General features: G+C 39.3%; 1 protein-coding gene across 1 annotated transcript; it reads left to right on the forward strand.

Moving 5' to 3' along the window:
• The first annotated feature begins 353 nt into the window (after nucleotides 1–353).
• LOC144343738 (uncharacterized) lies at nucleotides 354–15393 on the forward strand. Its single transcript, XM_085501883.1, has 4 exons — nucleotides 354–533; nucleotides 3798–4368; nucleotides 9782–9868; nucleotides 13442–15393. The coding sequence occupies exons 1-4, from the start codon at nucleotides 354–356 to the stop codon at nucleotides 14701–14703; spliced, it is 2100 nt and encodes a 699-aa protein (XP_085358009.1). The 3' UTR covers nucleotides 14704–15393.
• Nucleotides 15394–20625: the final 5232 nt, after the last annotated feature.

Consider the following 20625-nt stretch of genomic DNA (forward strand, 5'->3'; position numbering starts at 1 on the left):
CAAAGGCTCATGGGTAGACGCTTGTTTGTAAACAATTGTCACACTATGGCCATCTGACGCATGCGCAGGTGATGACTTCCCCCGCTTTAAGTTTAGGAATCCTCAATTATTGCACGAAATTTGTGCATATTCATATATCATTAAATAATGCCCTAAATAATGTCTCTCAGATAAGAGTGGTTTATTTTGCCAGAATCAGTCTATACCCAGACTATTATATTAATGGTTTTGCCTAGTGCAACAAAGGAGCACGAAATTGTTGTTTTTCAACAACTCTCAGTGGAAAGCTGGCAGGAGGCGTTTTGTCCGTCAGTTGAGAAAATTTTGAAGTTCATGTTCTGAATTCATCAATGATGGACACTCTTCCTGATGCCGATATTGATAAACCGCACAAGAAGTCTTCCCTACAACCGGGAACTGCTGAAACCCCTCCCCCAATCGGGCATGCACTTAGATCGTCTAGCACTATGGCATATCCATCCAAGACAGCACAACCTAGTTACTCCAGAGCCACTAGCGATAATATGACAATAGTGCATACACTAAACACCAAACGCATCTATTCACTACGTTCAAATACCCACCATAGACTCCATAGCCAATGATGGAGAGATAAAATCTAGGTCAGGGGAAACCCCATGACCCCCAAATTTTTTTTCCTTGCATCACGAACCACGTGACCGAAATAATGTGGCAACGCCATCTTACCCTGATCTTTTCTTTATCTCTGCACCGATGGGAATGAAGTCTAGCGGCTCTGCCTGGAAGGCCTGCTTTTTCCTGTCCGGGTTTCTGGCTTGGGTTGCTGACGCGGCATGCGAAACAGTGGCTGGTAGGATAAGTTTTTGACTCCTGTGTGCAAAGCACAAAAAGGGAGCCTTTGCAGTTAGTATGTCTGTGTGTGTGTGTCTTTTCCACTGATATCTCAAGAACCATACATTGATTTTTGATGAAACTTGGTGCATAGATGCTCTAGGCCAATGCGCAGGTTTTGGTAAAAATCCATGCATATTAATTACCTAATTTGCATGATAATTAGCTGATTTTAACTGTTCCATGACTGTTCCACTGATATCTAAAGAACCACTCATTGGATTTTGATGAAACTTGGCACATTGATGCTCCAAACTAATGCAGCAATTTGATTAGTTTTGGGTAAAAATCTGTGCAATATTAATTACCTAATTTGCATAATGATTAATCAATTTTTGGCTTTTCCACTGATATCTCAAGTACTAATCATCACATTTCAATAATACTTTGTACATAGATGTCATAGGACACTGCACAGACCTGATAGTTTTTAGGGTAATATCAGTACATATTAATTACCTAATTTGCATAATTAATTTTCAGCTTTTGTTATTTCAAGTAGTAATCATCACATTTCAATGACAATTTGTACATAGTTACTTGAGGACTGTGCAGACCCCTGATTAGTTTTTGGGTAAATATTTGTGCATATTAATTACCTTATTAGCATAATTAGTTAATTTTCAGTTTTTTGCCTGATATCTCAAGTACTAATCATCATATTTCAATGAGACTTGCTACATAGATCTTCTAGGACTATGCAGAGACCTGATTAGTTTTAATTGAATATTATTAACCTAATTTGCATAATGTTCCACTGATATATAAAAAATCACGAATTGGATTTTAATGAAACTTTTAAAGAGAACTATGCAGAGATCCAATTAGTTTTTGGTAAATATTTATGCTTATTAATCACCTAATTAACATAATTAATTAACACTGATACCTCAATTACTGATCATCACATTTAAATAAAATTTGGTACATAAATGCTCTAGGACAATAGACAGCCCTGATTAGTTTTGGGTTAAAATTTGTTCATATTAATTCTCTAATTATCATAATAGTTCTAAATTTTTTTGTTCTGTTCTGTTCATATTAGTTACCTGATTTACATAATTAGTTTTTAGCGTTTCCATCAATAACTCATGTACAAGTAATTTTTAATTAATTTTTAATGTGTCTTCAGCAGACGGGAGTTCTTTCTAAGCTTTCTATGATTCTTATTATTTTTACCCCCGTGCCGTTTGCCCCTTTGTGTGTATAATTTTTACAACAAAGAAAATAAAACCCGGCGACACAATTTAACTACGTCGTCCATTTCTTTGTGTCGCCTTTTCCAACTGTATTTCGCTTCCCTCATGCATGTCGATTCATTTTCATGTTTTACCAATGTATTTAGAAATCGATAGATGTAATGACAGCTCGTCGCCGGTTTTGTCTCCTCTTTTTTCGAGGCGACTGTGCAGTGGTTATAATCAGAATTTACCAGCATAGAACCCGCATTAGAAATGCTATTTTTGTCGTGACTGTGTGCGGGGTTCTGGGATGTTTTCCAGAGCCATACAATATCACTAAGACTGACCGCGTCACTCGTATTTTCACAGCAAGGTCGCACATCCAGTAAAAAAATGGTTAAAGTGAGTTGTGTGTTGGCATGAGTGGAAAGTCCTCACGCTCGGCTACCAGTACTTTGTGTACTGAGACGTCAAGTAGGAGGCTCGGTGGTGGAGGTACCGATAATTTCTGGTCTCCCCCTGCTGATCCAAGGGCATCGTCACAGTCTGTTGTTTCAGGCGGTGGGTTACCCAATTTTACTGGCAATGGCAAGGCTCTTTTCTCCTATGGGGCTAGTTGCGGATCCCTTGGATCCATCCCCGCACGACACCGGGTTTGCCTCTGAGATGAGGGCTTTGGTCGAAGTACTGTTGGGCAAATTGCGTCCCTGGCAGGCCGGGTAGATCAGATGCAGTCTGAGCAAACGCTACCCAGTCGGTGTGGTTTCGGGATCAGACCCCAAAGTGTGGGATGAGACCAAATGCCCCCAATCGGATCCCAAGGCTCCTTCCCCAGACCCTGGTACCGCGAATTTCTGTTTGGCAAAACGGGTAAAGGGGACGGCGGCATTCTATGGGTGTTCTCGCCAGCTCAGCCCGAGACGATCCATCACGCCCTGAGGGCAGAGTTGCTAGAGCGCATTATTGTGTGCACCCAGGACTCTGACACCTCGGAAGCAGAATGCACCAGCCTCCTAGACCAGGCGACACATTAACTGGTGGGCCACCGCACAGCTACATGCGACATTCTCCAGTGTCACCTGGCTCTCCTGGCCGGGGCTACTACTGTGCAACGAGATGCAGTCTTAGATGTGTGTGTTTTCGCCGGAGTCAGAGAGTATGTCACCGCCTCAGTTACGCACACTGGACATCTTCCACTCTCTTTGAGGGGGAGATGGCGGGTGCAGTCTCAGAGCTTCAGAGTGCAATGAACCACATGGTTCAGGTCAAATAAGCTAGCCAATTGGCCACTGCCAAGGGTAAACGGAGGGTGCCCCAAGCACAGAAAACACAACGCCAGGAGGCAAGTGCTCATACCCTTCCGCGGGATGGAAGAGTAGCGGCACGCCCCCAGGGAAGAAGGGACCAGGTGGTAGCTCCTCATTCTCCTCCGGCAGTCGTCCACCCCGGCAGCGGGGGAAGCATTTTTGATACCTCTGCGACCAAGGGGATAGGCATGGGTTCGACGAGAGGCAAGATCACAACTTAGTGACTACTTCAGGCCTTAGGGAAACTCATGGTCATACTCATGGGTATGAGATCACCCACACCTCGCAGCTGCCGAACCCAATGCCACATATCCCTGTCACACACAGATTGCGCCAGTGTAGTCCGGTTTGGAGGCAGCAGGTGACTGATCCCTGGACCTTCCAGGTGTTGACACACTGTTACAGGATACCGCTGAAATCTCCATCTCCTCGTTAGTGTCTCAGAAGTAGACGGTTTGCTGGAAAAGGACGCCCAGCCGGTATTAAGTCCAGGCTTCTGCTCAAATGTGTTCGTAGTACCAAATCTACAGGTTGTGGGCGTCCAGTTCTGGACTTAGGCAGACTGAATCAGTACGTGCTCCTCGATCGGTTCCGCATTGGAGACGCCATGCAGCATTCTTCTCTCCATCCACCATTTCGACTGGCTAGCCTCACTAGACCTAAGCGGGGCCTACCTGCACCTGGCGAGTTGCTATCTCCTTTGCGTCGCCCAGCTGGGCCAAGTATTCGAATCTTAGGTGCCCCCCTCCTTGGGGTTATGCACAGCCCCCTACGTTCCACCAAAATGGATGGAACAGGTAGTGCTGCTACTTCACCAAACGTCGGTACACATCAATCCATACCTAGACGACTGGTTATTACATTACCCAAACAAGGGGTTATTAGCCAAGCAAGTAAGGCTAAAGCAGGATTTACTTCACCAGTTGGACTTTTTAGTAAATCAGACATAGTCCCATCCCTACCCAACGCAACAGTTGGTATTCCTGGGCATGGAGTTCGACACAGGGGTAGGCTTAGTATATCTTTGTCTAGTGCGTTGCCTGGTGCTTAGCAGCCTAGGTGAACGTCTAGCCAGCGTTCCCTCAGTGTCCCTCTGAGAACTAATGCGGATCATCGGAATGATGACCTCGGTTTGAAGGGTAGTTCCCCAGGCCGCATTACACAGCCGCCCGGTACAACACTTGTTTCTACAATACCAAGCTCACCTACGGAAACTAGACAGGCGGGTATTGATCTTGGACCAAGCGAAGGAAGCATTGCCCTGGGGGTTGTCACTGGCCAATCTCGGACCGGGGTCTTCTTTGACCCACTCACCGCAGCTACGACTCTGGTAACAGATGCCTCCCTCCAAGGTTGGGGAGCCCATCTATTGGACGAACAAGCCCAAGATATATGGCTCCCGCATTAGTTTTGAGACCACCATATCAACCGGCTTGAACTGAAAGCAGTGCACTTAGCACTACCACACTTTCTACCCGTAGTTCGAGACCACAGAGTCCTGCTCCACACAGACAACAGACACGGATGTGTTCCCCATTGTTGTCAGTCCTAGCAGAGCAAATTCTCTATTGGTGCCTGGTATACAATGTGGAACTAACCGCACACCACCTTCCAGGGGTGAAGAACAGTCTGGCAGACTCCCTTTCAAGGCAGCTCCGTCTCTAGAACACAGAGTGGCAGATACCCCAGTGGGTAGCCTCCAGGTCGTTTTGGCTGTGGGACGGTCCAATGATAGACCGGTTTGCCACACCCCGAAACGCCAAGCTCCTGAAGTACGTAACACTCCTGACGATTCCAGGAGCCTGGGCCAGGGATTGCCGATCCTGTGGACCCACATAGATATGTAGGCCTTTCCTCCCTTCCCGCTAGACTGGGTACCAGAGAAAACTGCGGCAGGTGCACACCTGCATATTGACACTGGCCAACCAAGGCCTAGTTTCCACTTCTGTTAGGAATGCTAGTCAAAATACCAGTAGTGCTTCTGGACTCACCGGACCTGCTCTCCCAACCGGAGGACGCACTACTAACAAGCCCAGTGGTGTATCACATTACACGCATAGAGGCTCTCAGTAGACTTGCAAAGTCTTGTCTAAGCAGGCTGCCAACATCCTGGCCAGGGTGACCAGGGATCCCACCAACGCTGCCTACAATTCAAGGTGGTGAGCATACACTGGTGTAGCAGAAGGGAGATCGATCCATGCCATCCCTCTATTGACCAGGTAGCAGACTCCTTTGTCCAACTGTTTGACGAAGTGTGTTTGTCCTACACAGCAATCGTTGTCTACAGGTCGACCTTGTCCCCAGCCATTGAGAATGTTTTGGGATCAAGACTAGCCGATTGTCCTATTATTAGGAGACTATTTACTGCTTTCCATAATCAGAGGCCAAGACCCCGAACAAGTGAACCGCCCAACTGGGATTTGTTGGTTGTGTTGTCCGCTGTAAGCAGATCGCCCTTTGAGCCTCTTCAATCAGCACCACTAAAATGCTTGATGTGGAAAACGGTCTTCCTACTGGCCCTCACCTCCGGTAGGCGTCGGTCAGAACTGAGGGCCATTGCTCTTCTCGCCTTTATGGACAATCAAGTTGTGCTAAAGACACGAATCAGGTTTCTCGCCAAGAACCAAATCCCAGGACACGATCCTCAGTTGATCGTCATCCTCCAGCTGTCAAATATTGTTGACCCAGAGGATCAGGAGGAGTTGCTTCTCTGCCCGGTTCGAGCACTGAGTTGCTACAAAAACCGTCCTAGAGATTCGAGACGGGGTGCCAAGCACATGTTTTTGTGTTACGGCCCAGGCAGGCAGGATAGACCGGCCTCCCTGACTTCCATCGCCAGATGGATTACTGCGACTATTAGAGGTCTATAATACTTTAATTTCCTCGACACAGAGCATGCAAAGACACCATTTACGACTGAATGAGGTCCGTGCGATTGCTAACTCACTAGCGCTAGCCGCCTTGAACATATACTGAGGGCAGGCTTCTGGAGAACGCAACACATTTTTATCAACTACTACCTAAGAGACACCCAATCCATTGAGGAGGGCCTCTTTAGGTTGTGTCCTGTTGTAGCGGGTCAGACTCTGTTTGCTGAGTCACTGTGCATAGGCAATAAGTCGGTCTCGGCATCTTTGCGGACAGATTTCTCTACCGTTAGCACTCCTGTCCTCATGCAGAACTGTTTCGGTCTTTACTTCGAAAGCATACTACCCCCTGAATTGGGTTTGGGTCTAACTTTCTTGGACACACAGAACCCTGTCATCGTAGCAGTATTTTTGGCTTTTTTCTCCAGGGAAAGCACAGGCAAGGTAAGACACTACCCTCTTTTGGGGTCTTAGATAGATGATGAGTGGTAGTTGTAGAGTGTATCATCCTGGTCTGGGAAAAAAAGACTTTTATCATTTTCTATTTGCTTGGAAAACCCGCCACCTATCGATGTCTGACTCTGCCTACAGTTCAAAATAGTCATTTGACTGACCGAAGTATATGGTGGGTAATTGAACGAGTGAATGTAGGCAGAGGGTTCTTCGAACCCGCCTATTCACATAGTTCATACCCAACCATAGACTCCCCCCCCCCAACCACCCCACACTTTCCATAGCATTGGTCTCGTCCTCGGTGCTAAGAGAAAAGAACCAGAGTGAATATCAGGGTAAGATGGCTCGCCACATTACCTCGGTCACGTGGTTTGTGACGTAAGTGAAAAAAATCTTGGGGTCATGGGGCTTCCCCTGACCTAGATTTTTTGTCTCCGTCATTGGCAGAATCGCTGATTAATGCTTACAGTTCAAAATAGTCATTTTGACTGACCGGAGTCTACTCAAATGTTCACTTGGTTTGCACAGGGAAGCAGCATTTGCCAGCTAGCTACGCCCAGCTATCTAAGTGGATTCTACAAACAGTAAGTTTTACATACCTAAATGGCCTTGGTGTAGGGTCGACTGTGATGCCTACTCTGCTGTATTCAAGATTCAGACTCTAACCAATCCTAAAAGATATCTAACGGTAGACAAATAGTGGTAATAATTGGCTAGTGACAAAATACTACTTCCAGCTAATCTAATGTATTAATCTATCAGTCACTGCCAATAACTTACACCACTAGCCTACCCACAGGCAACGTGCATATCTCTGGGTTGGTAGCTGGTCACTTTAAGGTGGTTAAATTGGGATGAACTGTCTTGATGGGCTTTACTCTGCATGCTTGGTAATGTCACTCATCAATAGAGATCAATCAAAAATAAAAAAACAAGTTTTGGCGTAGATTGATAACTAAGAATATTGCTAGTGAGTAATGAATAATCATACATTTGTATTTTAAGGATTGACACAATATTGTTCTACATACGTGTATACTACATATTTTGGAGATCATAACTCGGTAGGTTGTTCTGACCATAATTAAACTAGGCTTCAAGTGTATGCAGAATATTAATCTGCATGTTTGTGACCTCATCAAGTTTGAATTGCGCATGTTCATGACGAAGTAACCATGTTTCATGTTCTTGGAAAACCTGGGACTATAAATAGGTCAAAGGTCGAAGATAAACTGGGGGTTTGTCTTGGTGAATAACCATGATTGGCCACAAAGTAACTGGGATTTTGAGTTGATCATTAATAACAATGTCTCTGGAATCATAGCCTTAAGTTAATTAAGTGGATTGTCATTGATGGTCAGAAAGCAGGCAAATGACTTAACATTAAATGCAAAGTATAATGATGTATTGTCGGTTGTGTGTATTGATGGAATAGTGCATGCATTAGTATGAATGTTTCAAACAACTCCTGGTCATTTTCATCTGAAAATTTACCTATGTGTATATATTCCCATATGTTGGCATCGTTTGCTGGTGAACTTACATACGGGTAACTGAAATACACGCGTCCACGACGTACCAACTTACCAAACTGTCAAGCATACTCAATTTTTCGACAGTCCATGATATTATAATTGAAATAAAATACCCCACGCTGCCCATTATTGCATGTTAACAGAGCTCGGACAAGAATGTTCTCTTTAATAATTGGCCCGACAACTACGAAAACATCCCCGTCATTGCCCTAGCAGTTATCATGAACTATTGGACAGTGTGTCGTCCTTATATCTAAATAACAAGTTCATAGACCACACAGAATGACATCATATGTTATTAATAATGCCAATGAATCTATGATTGGTTTAACGTTGAGAAGACAGTGAGTCATACCATGTGATTGGTTAGTACAAGTTCAGAGGGCGGTGTTTATGTCGGAAACTTTCAAATGTACCAACTTCGTATGTTTTCGCTGTATGAGTGTTATAGAAATGCTTGTAGACTGGATCTATGTTGTGTTTAGTTATTACAATGTAGGAGCCTGCACTGTGTATTGACCTTAAAGTGGGAAATTGAGTCCCAAGTGACGATAACAACACACGCTAACAACGCAAAAGGCTCATGGGTAGACGCTTGTTTGTAAACAATCACACGCTATGGCCATCTGACGCATGCGCGGATGACGACTCCCCCGCTTTAATGTTACCTACCTCTGTAACATCGTTATGTTAATGTGTTGTGTCAATTAGGGTATCACCTTGTACACCCCACGAACACATAACGATGATATTAGATAAGATTGCACTGTCGGACGGTAAAATTGCTGCAAAGTCCGCTCTTCAAATCACTCCACTTGTTTGTTTTCTAAACCACCAGCAACATGTTGATTCTACCAATATTCATTCTAGTGTCACTTATTTCTAACACGTTAGCAGGTAAATATTGTTTTCATATATAGTGATAGAAATGTTGGTTTTTTACCGATTTTGTTCATATTTTTTTCAGTGCATGTATTTTTAGCCCAAATTAACTTGTATTCAAGTGAGTAAACACGTGGCGACTTGTCATGTAACAGACACGTATTTATGATGGTTACATGCAAATAGTTTGCAAATTAATATTTTGTCGACCAAAATTGTTTTCAGCTATCTAGGTGGTATTTGCATATGCATAGCTTAAACATTTTTGCTCACAACGTAGATAAAATAACAAAAACGCGGCCCATGCCACTGTATTCAGTTCCCCAGTTTACTTAACTTGAATATAGAAATGGAGAATGTTCTTTTCTCGTATAGATAAATATTCCATTCATATTGATTGATACATTTTTTAAAATGTGCATTACCAAATATCTAAAATCAGCTTTTGTATCGCTTGACGTTGTAGGTTCGGTAGGCTGTGTTACGTAGAACAAATTACATATCTACTAATTAACGTCGTTGTCACATATAGCGAGGAGCACGTTGTTAGTATAAGTCGGTCAATGGGATAAAGTTGAAACTGTGTCTACCATAAATAATCACACAGTCTTTTAGGCGTAGTAGGATCTTTGAAATACAAGTGTTGATATATAGTTCAAGTACAGGTTTTGTATATAAATGAGTGTTTCTTTATGTTGCCTATCATTTTTATGTAGAAGTTGAATGCAATGAAATATTGGTAAAAAATACAAGACCAAGTGTATGGATCGGTAAGTTCATCAAGTTAACACGTAGTCAGATATTATTTTACGTCAGCGTCATCGTTGTGTTATAAAGATCAGTGGTTTTACCTTGAGTGGGAAAAACTTATTCCAGATCAGCGTTCGAAATATTCTGTTATATTATGATTTCTTATCCAAACGATTACTTTAGTTAACGATACGTCTGACATTATTGCGTTGCTAAGTAAACTAAAAAGCACAGCATGTCAATGATGTTTTTAAAACTGGTCGTATAGGTGCGACAAACATGCTATGGCGTTATGTAGAGATCGATACATATTTCTGTTTTCAGCACGCGCGCCACTCGAAAGATATGCATCACAACGTGTTGGGAGTTTCTGCCAAAATATTATGAATTATCTCATTCCTGATATGTTAGAAATTCGCATTCAACTGACTACTTAGTATGTTAATTGCTGATAATACTGACATTATTGAGTTGTTAAGTGATGTAGCAAACAAACATTGTCAGTGATTTTTTAAAATCTTTCATATATGTACTACATACATACTATTGCGAAGAAATGTTCACAATGTTTTTTGATCAGCATGCGTGTCAGTTAGAACGTGTGACACATTTCGAGAGAAAACAAGAAAAACGCGTCACCGCACCTATATTACAGAAAATTACAGAACCATGAACAAGTTTTTTTATTACCTAAAAGTTGTCCATTTAAAAATTCTAGGAGACCAGATAATTCTGAGAACGTTGTATATTTTGGATGCCTCTATTTTGGGTCTGAGATAATTTTGTTGGCTCTATCGATATCGCTGAAAAATGTCATGCTCTTATATGAAGCTAAATAATTTTGAACATTTTCATTTTATACATCCTTGAGCAATTATTGAAGTTGGATGCAATTAACAAACAATGCCTTTTTTGAAAATTGAAGAGACTAGCTGTAATTAAAGACAAATTATCATCCTCGTAACCCAATTAGAATTGCTAACAGTATTGATACCATTTGTGAATGCATACTTGGTTGGTCCAATTGTCGATTGTGTTTTAGTACCTAAATAAGAGTAATCAGTGGCTGATAATGATTATGGGTATATACATGCAGTTCATTTTGTTTTATTAATTTAAGACAATACTAATTGACTGATACTTTGACAATGCACAATCCTTGTTTGGTAATACCGGGGAGGGGTCAATGTCAGTGCTCAGTACAAGTCATGTATTATCTGTATTTCAAAATTGAACATAATCAGTCAATATACTCGGAGAAACTAACATGGGTACCATGATTCATGTTGCTACAAGTCGGCCATTTTTGTATAAATGACAAAAACAAATGTTGTGCACCTGTAACCTGTGCTCAGAAAAACTGTTTTTTTTTAAACATTTACAGACTGCGATTTTATGATTCTTCAAATGAATCAGATGACATATTAGTGAGGAATCGGATATGAATAGAAAGAAATGGCCAACAGATGTTGGTTTTTTGGCCGGAATCTTGAAAAAAATATGCATGATCGTGATACAAAATTTGAATGAAATCGTCTTGGGCACGTTTATTTTCAATAACAGCAAATACGAGGACCAAAATGGCCGCCGATCAGCCATTGATAGTCAGTGTTAGTCATCTGGTCATAAGTATAAATGAGATCGGTCAAAGTATGCTTGAAAAATGACCCGGATGGATGGCCGGACAGACAAACGGAACCAACATTAATAGTCCCCAATTCTTCAAAATGTGGCCACGATACATTCTGTTTATATACCAAGTATATGCCCGCACAATTATGAACTCGTAATGAAACAAACATATCTAATAATCCACAGTCAAGAATTGAAAATTTATCATTTTACTGGGTGATTATATACATAATATAAACAGGAGGAATATGCCAAAAACTTATACCATTTAAAAATAATGTACTAGAAATATGCGAATATTGGCTTAAACAGTAAAATAGAATGTACATGTACTAAAGGTTCAACATGCTACCATAGTTTGGACAATATTTTGATTTATAATTTGTCACGAACAGATTGCGGGAGAAGCCAGAGGCAAGTGGACCATTTACCACCTTCCTACTAACAACTACCCAACCACATGATGGCGTTAGTGCCTAATCGATGTCCACTATTTTACCGCCAGCTCAGAGCATTACATTTTAAAGTTTAATCTAAAGTTTAATCTTAACTGCAGATCAAGTTAGATTACCATTATGTGTCATATATAAAGTTCCCAGTTAAAAAAACGTGACATGAAAAAAATACAAATGTAAATATCTGCACATATTCAAACAAACAAACGTTAGACTAGACTAGGTTGTCAAACAGTGAATGAGTCGTCAGAAAATGATTCAAGTGACAATGATGCTGATAGTGACCATGGAAACGAAGTTTTTGAAGTAATTAACAGTAAAAGCGGTGAAAGCGACCACCCGGACAGTGATGGCAGTGTTGTCAGTCATTTCGTAGTCTGTCAAAAAAGACATTAGAAAAAGATATATGTCTTTGAAAAAAAAAATCATTTTACCGTCAACTTAATCCACTTTTCATCGATTATTGTTGACTGGTTCAATAACGTAAAATAATCACAGAAAGTATACACCGATTTCATTTAGCTTTTCGTGCCCATTAGATGTGATTTTTATTTTAATCTGTAAAATTTTAATCGTGATAAAAACATAAGCGTGTGTGTTTACATTTTCATTGTGCCCGGGAAAATTATCGATCACAGATGAATGGCGAATGACAACATCCATACCACATCTCGCAATGTGACCGCCTGGTGGCGTTTTAATCCCACTGAAGATTCTCACTTTCACCGAGTATATCCCACTGCTTGCTAAAAATGCGATGTTTGGCCAATATTTCGCAGTCAACGAAACTTATATTAATTCTTTACCATTTCAAGTGCAATTTTACTTATTAGTGTGAATATAGGTGAATATAGGTTTAGGGCACACTCAGCCGGCGCGTGTACCCCGAGGTGTAGAACGAAAAGCTAACAAGTTACTTGGATGTAGCGCAAATGGGCATTCCTAGTTCTTTAAGACGGAGCCAAATAACCCTAATTAGCCCACGGGATTATTCGTGAATTCGCAGCTCCAAGCTCATATTTTGGCGATCATGTTGTTGGGAGACTGAAGGACAGGGGAAACCATATCCTACTCGGCCAGTGTTAGGTTGCGCCCTGTAATTTCTGCAGTACGGCATATTCTTCTAACGTAATTGTCAGAGCATTCCATGGGAAAGCTTGAAGGCATGTGAGTCTGACGAACACAAACACTGCTTTACTTTCTATTTAGCCATCTTGTGACTTAGGTTTCAATATTACAAATTAAAAAATAATGTGGATTCATGTATTTTTAAGCATGATCAAAATAAATTACTTTGATATTGCATCGTTCGATGAAAAACTGAAAAATATATTTAAGCCTTTCATTGTCTGTTTGTAAAAGTAAATCGAAGATACATGCAAATTAAAGTGTTTCACTGCATGTGTTCTGCTAAACCAATATTATAATTTTATGATAAACATCTCGGGCAGAGATACGTACTTCCTAACAGTGATAATATAAACTTGTTTATATTTTACCCAACAGACGATGCACCTGACTGCCATGCCACTGAGACTTATTGTGAACACTTTAGTTTGGAGTATGTTTGCAGTGCTGATATTTTGAATTCCGATACTGTCCAACTTGACCCGCCTGACCTCCCTCCGTTCATTCCCTTTCCGCCGGAGTCGCTACCTACTGAGCTACCTGACCTACCAATTATTGACCCAACTTGTAAAAACGGTACGAAGGTGTTGTGCGTTGCCCCACCAGCGGTAATATATGACGACCCCAAACCTGTTAATGAACTCACCATCATAGCATACAACATATATGAGATTAATTACGTCTTTGAACAGCATGGACAACGTGAATCTAGCTGCCGAAATTTTTTCCATGTTCTTGACACCACTCCAGATCTTGACGTCATCATTTTTAACGAAGTGTTCATGGGAGGGTGTTTTCCCGAAGAACTCGATCTTCGAGAACTTTTAAACTATCACGGTTTTATTCACAACACCGCAACTGTTGGCCTGGATAGCTGCCAGTTCGTTGATCCGCCAAAGGTAGAGAATGGTGGTGTATTTATATCTTCTCGTTGGCCGATTTTATACGAAGAAGAATTGGTCTACGAGAGTTTTACTGATGTTGACGGGACATTCTTTTGCAAGGGTGCCATGTATGCAAAGATCGAGAAAACCATCGATGATGAAAGTCGACTGTATCATATTTTTGGAACGCATATGCAGGCATACACTGGCGAAGAGAATGATAAAGTGCGAGTGGAGCAAGCAGCAGAACTATATAACTTCATGACAACGTTCAATATCCCTAATGACGAACCAGTAATATATGGAGGAGATTTCAATGCTGATAGTTTAGCAAACATTCAAAACGCAATTGATGTACTTGATGAGTTGCATGCTACCATGCCACCAAACATTGGAGAATTACAGTGGACATTTGATCGTATAGGAAATGATTTCAAACGTGATAACACAAGTTACAGAAGTTGGCTGGACTATGTTGTCTATAGCTATGAACATGCTGTTCCAGAAGAGGCAACTGTTGAAGTTCTTCGACACCGCGATGAATGGTACGATGTGTGCATGCAAGCATGGCCGCGCCGATATGTATATCCATGGGCAGATGAATGTAACGACGTTTGGACTGTAGGTGACTTGTCAGATCATTATGCAGTCAGGGGTGTAATTCAATATCCATTGGAAATATCGGAAACAAGCAAAGCACGTGTTAATTTTATCCACACGTATGCTTTAGTGTTAGTTTTAGCACAACTATTCTGAAATGTCTTGGAGCTGATCCGAGTTACGTATTTTATATATACTAGATTTTAATTTTGTTACTGTCGGTGATTTGTCAGATCATTATGCAGTCAGGGGCGTAATTCAATATTCAAAGGAAATACCGGAAACAAGCAAATCACGTGTTAATTGTATTCACATGTATGCTTTAGTGGTGGTTTTAGCTGATCTGAGTTACGTATTTTATATATACTAGATTTTAATTTTGTTACGGTTTTTTTATAATCCTACGCAATTAGTTTAGATTATGCACGCCTGATTAGATTATGCACGCAGGCTGTACACGCAGGTCTGTGGTTTCTTAGAGCAATATTTTAACAGTGTAAAGTTGGGCCTGCCTAAATGTCAAAAAAAAAAAAAAAAAAGCATTGCTTATGTATGAATTCCAAGAAACTTGAACCTATAGATGTTTTATGCCCAGTAAAAAAATTCATTTCAACATAAATGTTACTTCATATTACCAACAAATTGTAAAAAAACAAAACAATTAGGCTACCATTTAAAGAAAGTTGGTGTACAACACTGACTGGAAAAAACAAGTTTTTGTCAATTTGCCATTATATAAAAAAAAAGTTTTCGGTGACGTGTAGTTAAAAACAATATTTTTGTTATCAAGTACTGTGAAACATTCAGTATTATTTGAATGACAAATTAAACGTGAGTTTAATGCGATCCATGCATATTTTCATTGTATATACTATATAGACAAATGGTAGGCTAGCATTACTACAAGAGTGTCAATATAAATTTCAATACAATTTATTTTTACAGTAGTAAACTGTACATGAAAATAAAACAATGTAGCAGGAGAATAATTTTATAGTATGGTTACACAATTTTAGGGACTAACAAATCTTATTGCATGTTTAGAGCGCCATCACAGTTATTACAGACATTAACACAAACATAATTTCCTCAGTTCTCACGTGTTCAGCTTTTCCCTTCGCAGACATCATCTAAACAATAGTTTATCATTGCGTTATTACAATTTTAATTCAAAGTAGAAGTCAGATCATTCATCGGTTGTTTGGATGACTATGGCACCAGTAACAGTACAGTATTTGCTCGACGTGCATTTTTGTATGAACATGATATACCTCTCACTGATTACTGTGACCGGCATGACATATAATATAATAATCAGCTGGTTTTGCAACTAATTCAGGAATATTGAAACAATGAAAGCTGTTTTCCGGATTCTCTTGAAAACGATTTCTCATAAACTGTGCCAATATTCAAAGACCTTATTTTATGATGCTTACAGAGATCAGTGTGAGGTTTTCTGGGGAACATCCAACTTTAATATTTATTGTATACAAATGAAGTATCATATCAAAAGACAGGGTTCATAAATTTTCTTTGAATTCTTTTTAGAGCTATGTGTTAGGTCTCTTTACCTCCTTTCATTTTCAAAGAACAGGTTCCAGCCTGACACAATTAATCAACAGATGTTATATTTCAAGTTTGCATGACAAATTTGACGATTCCTTGGAAGATGCACAATATACTTTTAAGAGTAGCAAATTAGAAGACATGCATTTCTCTTCTTAGTTCCATCATCTGAAACATGAATGATTAGGATTTAATGTACATTTATTCATACATTTGGTATTAGGTGTAATTAGAATATTGTCTCTACTAGTTGCTTGTGTGCTTACAAACATTATTGTAGAGGTGTGTCAATGCCGAAATAAGTTGTATTTTATTGCAATACATTGACCATTTTTCGGATTTATTACAACCGTCCATTTCATTGGTTCATATTTTGATAATCGTATTTAATAAACTATTAATTGTGAAAATAATATTAATATTTTAAAACAAGGTTGTTAAACCTTTCCTTGCATTGGCAATCTACCATATATTTTAATATCACATGCAAAATATTAAAACAATTAATTATACTAAAAGATAATCAGGAATATTGTTAAGAAATGGACAAACCTGAACCATCCCGAAAGGGAGAAAATATCAGTTTGATTAAAAATGAAAGTTTTCCGGAATTAATTCAAAATTTATAAAAGGATATAAAAAATATCATCCTGAAATGTGACAAGAACACCAATGAGTGTGGAAGTTCAGTTAAGTTTTAAAGAAGAAGTCACATATACAAAGGTTGCAGCTTTGCTCCATGATACCAAAATATGCAAAATATTCTTGTTACTTTGTAAGTCCCATAACACCTTCGTCCCGTTTTAACAAGTTGGATCAATAATTCACTGTTTAAGCAAATCAAGAGGGATAATGCAATGTTTATTTCCCACATTGATGTACTTGCGACATACATAATATAGTAATGCGAATTCAAACTAGTAAGTGCCAGAGAGAATAACAAATTTTGAATATAACAGTGTTAGTAACAAGCATGTGCTGCGGCACAAAATATAATGTTAAACAGCTCCACAATTAAGACAACACTTGGTCTTTGTATCGTAGTATTAATATTTGTAATGGCTTAACATACTATCACAGTAAACTCAATATACACTAGATATATTGCCGATAAACCGAGCGATCTTTTTTTCAAACTTCACACAACATTGATATCGAGTGTCATATCTCCTTGTACACCACGGTAACAGATAAGTGTATCATAAGATAAAGATTACACTGCATGATGGTAAAGTTCTTACACAGTTCACTCATCGAAATATGAAATAATCACTCCACTTGTTTGCATTCTATGCCACCAGCAACATGTTGACTCTGACCACGCTTATTCTACTGTCATTCATTTCTACCACATTGGCAGGTAAATATGTACTTTTAATATATATATACTTATACAAATTTTGTTGACGATTCATTATGTGGTATGGCATGTATTTATGATAACTGGATGATTCATTTTTGCTTCAAAATGTAACTTTTTAGCTGTCTAGTTGATGTATGGATAGTGTGATCATCCTAAGATTTTACTTCATGTGTGTGTTGGAATTACAAACGTCATTTCGTCTCATAACACAGATTAAAAATGAAAAATGCGCATTTTATCTTTGTACTTGGCTTGCCTCCTTTTCACAAATTGTATATAGGAATGGGGGATTGATTGACCATTGATATCGATTGGTTTATGTATATGCCTTTACCATATACACAACAGTAGTTTTTGCACAGGTTTGTAGGTAGTGCTATGTAGAACAAATAACATCCCTGCCGATTAACGTAGATTGCCACGTAGGGTTAAAGGGGTAATTTAAAGTTGAAAGGGCGTCAAACGTATCATATCTACCATACATCACAGTCCCTCTATCTAGAGGGACTGTGCATAAATAATCACAATCATTTGAGTGTAATAGGATCTTTGAAATACAGATTTGGTTTATCTTTCGATGCATATACTTCATATGTTTATTTATTTACCGCGGCGGGTATAGATTAAAGCACAATCATAAGAAATGTTTTGCCTTGATTTTTCAGTTGTATTCTTTGTTTTTTTATTTGTCTTCAACAGTGTCCTACTTTTTAATATTATTGTATATATGATAGTGTTTTTTATTCATTTTTATATAGACGTTGAATGCAATGAAATATTGGTAAACACGACAAGACCAAGTGTATGGATAGGTAAGTTTCATAAGTCAACATGCATTGAGACTTCTTTCGGGTCAGAGTCGCGGTTCTGTTATAAAGATCAGTGGTTTTACCTTCCAGATTTTTTTTACATGTTATAATTTCTTATTTAATCGATTGTAAAATATGCAATATTACATTGCTTTGTTAACTGAACAAGCAAACACACATTATCAGTGATTTCTTCCATCTAGGTTCGACAGACATACCACCATTTTTTTCTTGTCAATTTCTTAAAAGCTGTTTCCATAGATTCGACATATTATTGTCAGAAAGGACCAACAAAATGCACGTCCGTCCGATATGTCCGTCTTGAATTGATGTAACTTACTTTTCACGTGTTGGCTATTTGTTTTTCGGTCGTTCATTTAATTAACTCGGACTTGTCAATTATAAACAATTATAATTTGTAATTACCAAGCTAATGACAGAATGCAATAAATTAATCTAACTTGGTAGTATTGCCATCTTGACTGAACTATATCATTTTTGTTGCACACATTTCAGTATTCAATAGTGTAAATTCCCTTGTACCCGTTGTTTTGGTACGTACAATGACAATCACTGTACATACGTTCTGATTTTCCATCTAACGAGCACAGTTTTGTATCCTGCAAACATTTATAGTTCACGATTATTCATAATTGGATTTGGTCTACATGGAGCAGCGAACGACAATATTGAAACATAGCGTAACTTTTACAACCTTGCCCATTTCACATCATATCAATTCACTACAATTATCTGCTTGACAGATCTTGGCATATTACAGAATATATTTCATTCTCATTATCAGCAGTATAAATGTATTCATTCTGTGCATTTAATTCTACATCTAACAAATGTATGATTTCAGTCAATATTTTTTTCTCACATTTGAAAATGATCAGATAAAATTCATTTTGTATCCACAAGAAGACAACTTTAAGTGAAATTTAGTAAATAGCTTGACAAATAAACATTGAACACATACCAAAATTGAACATGGCCAAGATCCCACAAATACTACTAAATGTGTACTTCGCTCCTAACAGTGATAATATAAACTTGTTTATATTTTACCCAACAGATGATGCACCTGACTGCCATGCCACTGAGACTTATTGTGAACACTTTAGTTTGGAGTATGTTTGCAGTGCTGATATTTTGAATTCCGATACTTTCCAACTTGCTCCGCCTGAACTTCCTCCAAGGATTCCTTTCCCGACAGAATTGCCCCCTATTGAGCTACCTGACCTACCAATTATTGACCCAACTTGTAAAAACGGGACGAAGGTGTTATGCATAGCCCCACCAGCGATAATATATGACGACCCCAAACCTGTTAATGAACTCACCATCATAGCATACAACATATACGAGATTAATTACGTCTTTGAACAGCATGGGCAACGTGAATCTAGCTGCCGAAATTTTTTCCATGTTCTTGACACCACTCCAGATCTGGATGTTATCATTTTCAACGAAGTGTTTATGGGAGGATGTTTTCCTGAAGAACTTGATCTCTTAGAACTTTTGAACTACCACGGTTTTATTCACAACACCGCAACTGTTGGCCTGGATAGCTGCCAGTTCGTTGATCCGCCAAAGGTAGAGAATGGTGGTGTATTTATATCTTCTCGTTGGCCGATTTTATACGAAGAAGAATTGGTCTACGAGAGTTTTACTGATGTTGATGGGACATTCTTTTGCAAGGGTGCCATGTATGCAAAGATCGAGAAAACCATCGATGATGAGAGTCAACTGTATCATATTTTTGGAACGCATATGCAGGCATACACTGGCGAAGAGAACGATAAAGTGCGAGTGGAGCAAGCAGCAGAACTATATAACTTCATGACAACGTTCAATATCCCTGATGACGAACCAGTAATATATGGAGGAGATTTCAATGCTGATAGTTTAGCGAACATTCAAAATGCAATTGATGTATTAGATGAGTTGCATGCTACTATGCCACCAAACATTGGAGAATTACAGTGGACATTAGATCGTATAGGAAATGATTTCAGACGTGATAACACAAGTTACAGAAGTTGGCTGGACTATGTTGTCTTTAGCTATGAACATGCTATTCCAGAAGAGGCAACTGTTGAAGTTCTTCGACACCGTGATGAATGGTATGATGTGTGCATGCAAGCATGGCCTCGCCGATATGTATATCCATGGGCAGATGAATGTAAAGATGTGTGGACTGTAGGTGACTTGTCAGATCATTATGCAGTCAGGGGTGTAATTCAATATTCAAGGGAAATACCGGAGACAAGCAAAGCATGTGTAAATTTTATCAGCACTTGCACTTTAATGGTAGTTATTTTATCACAACTTTTC

The sequence above is a fragment of the Saccoglossus kowalevskii genome, chromosome 7 (genome assembly GCF_978046115.1).
Source record: "Saccoglossus kowalevskii chromosome 7, keSacKowa6.1, whole genome shotgun sequence".
In the NCBI taxonomy this organism is placed as follows: Eukaryota; Metazoa; Hemichordata; class Enteropneusta; family Harrimaniidae; genus Saccoglossus; species Saccoglossus kowalevskii.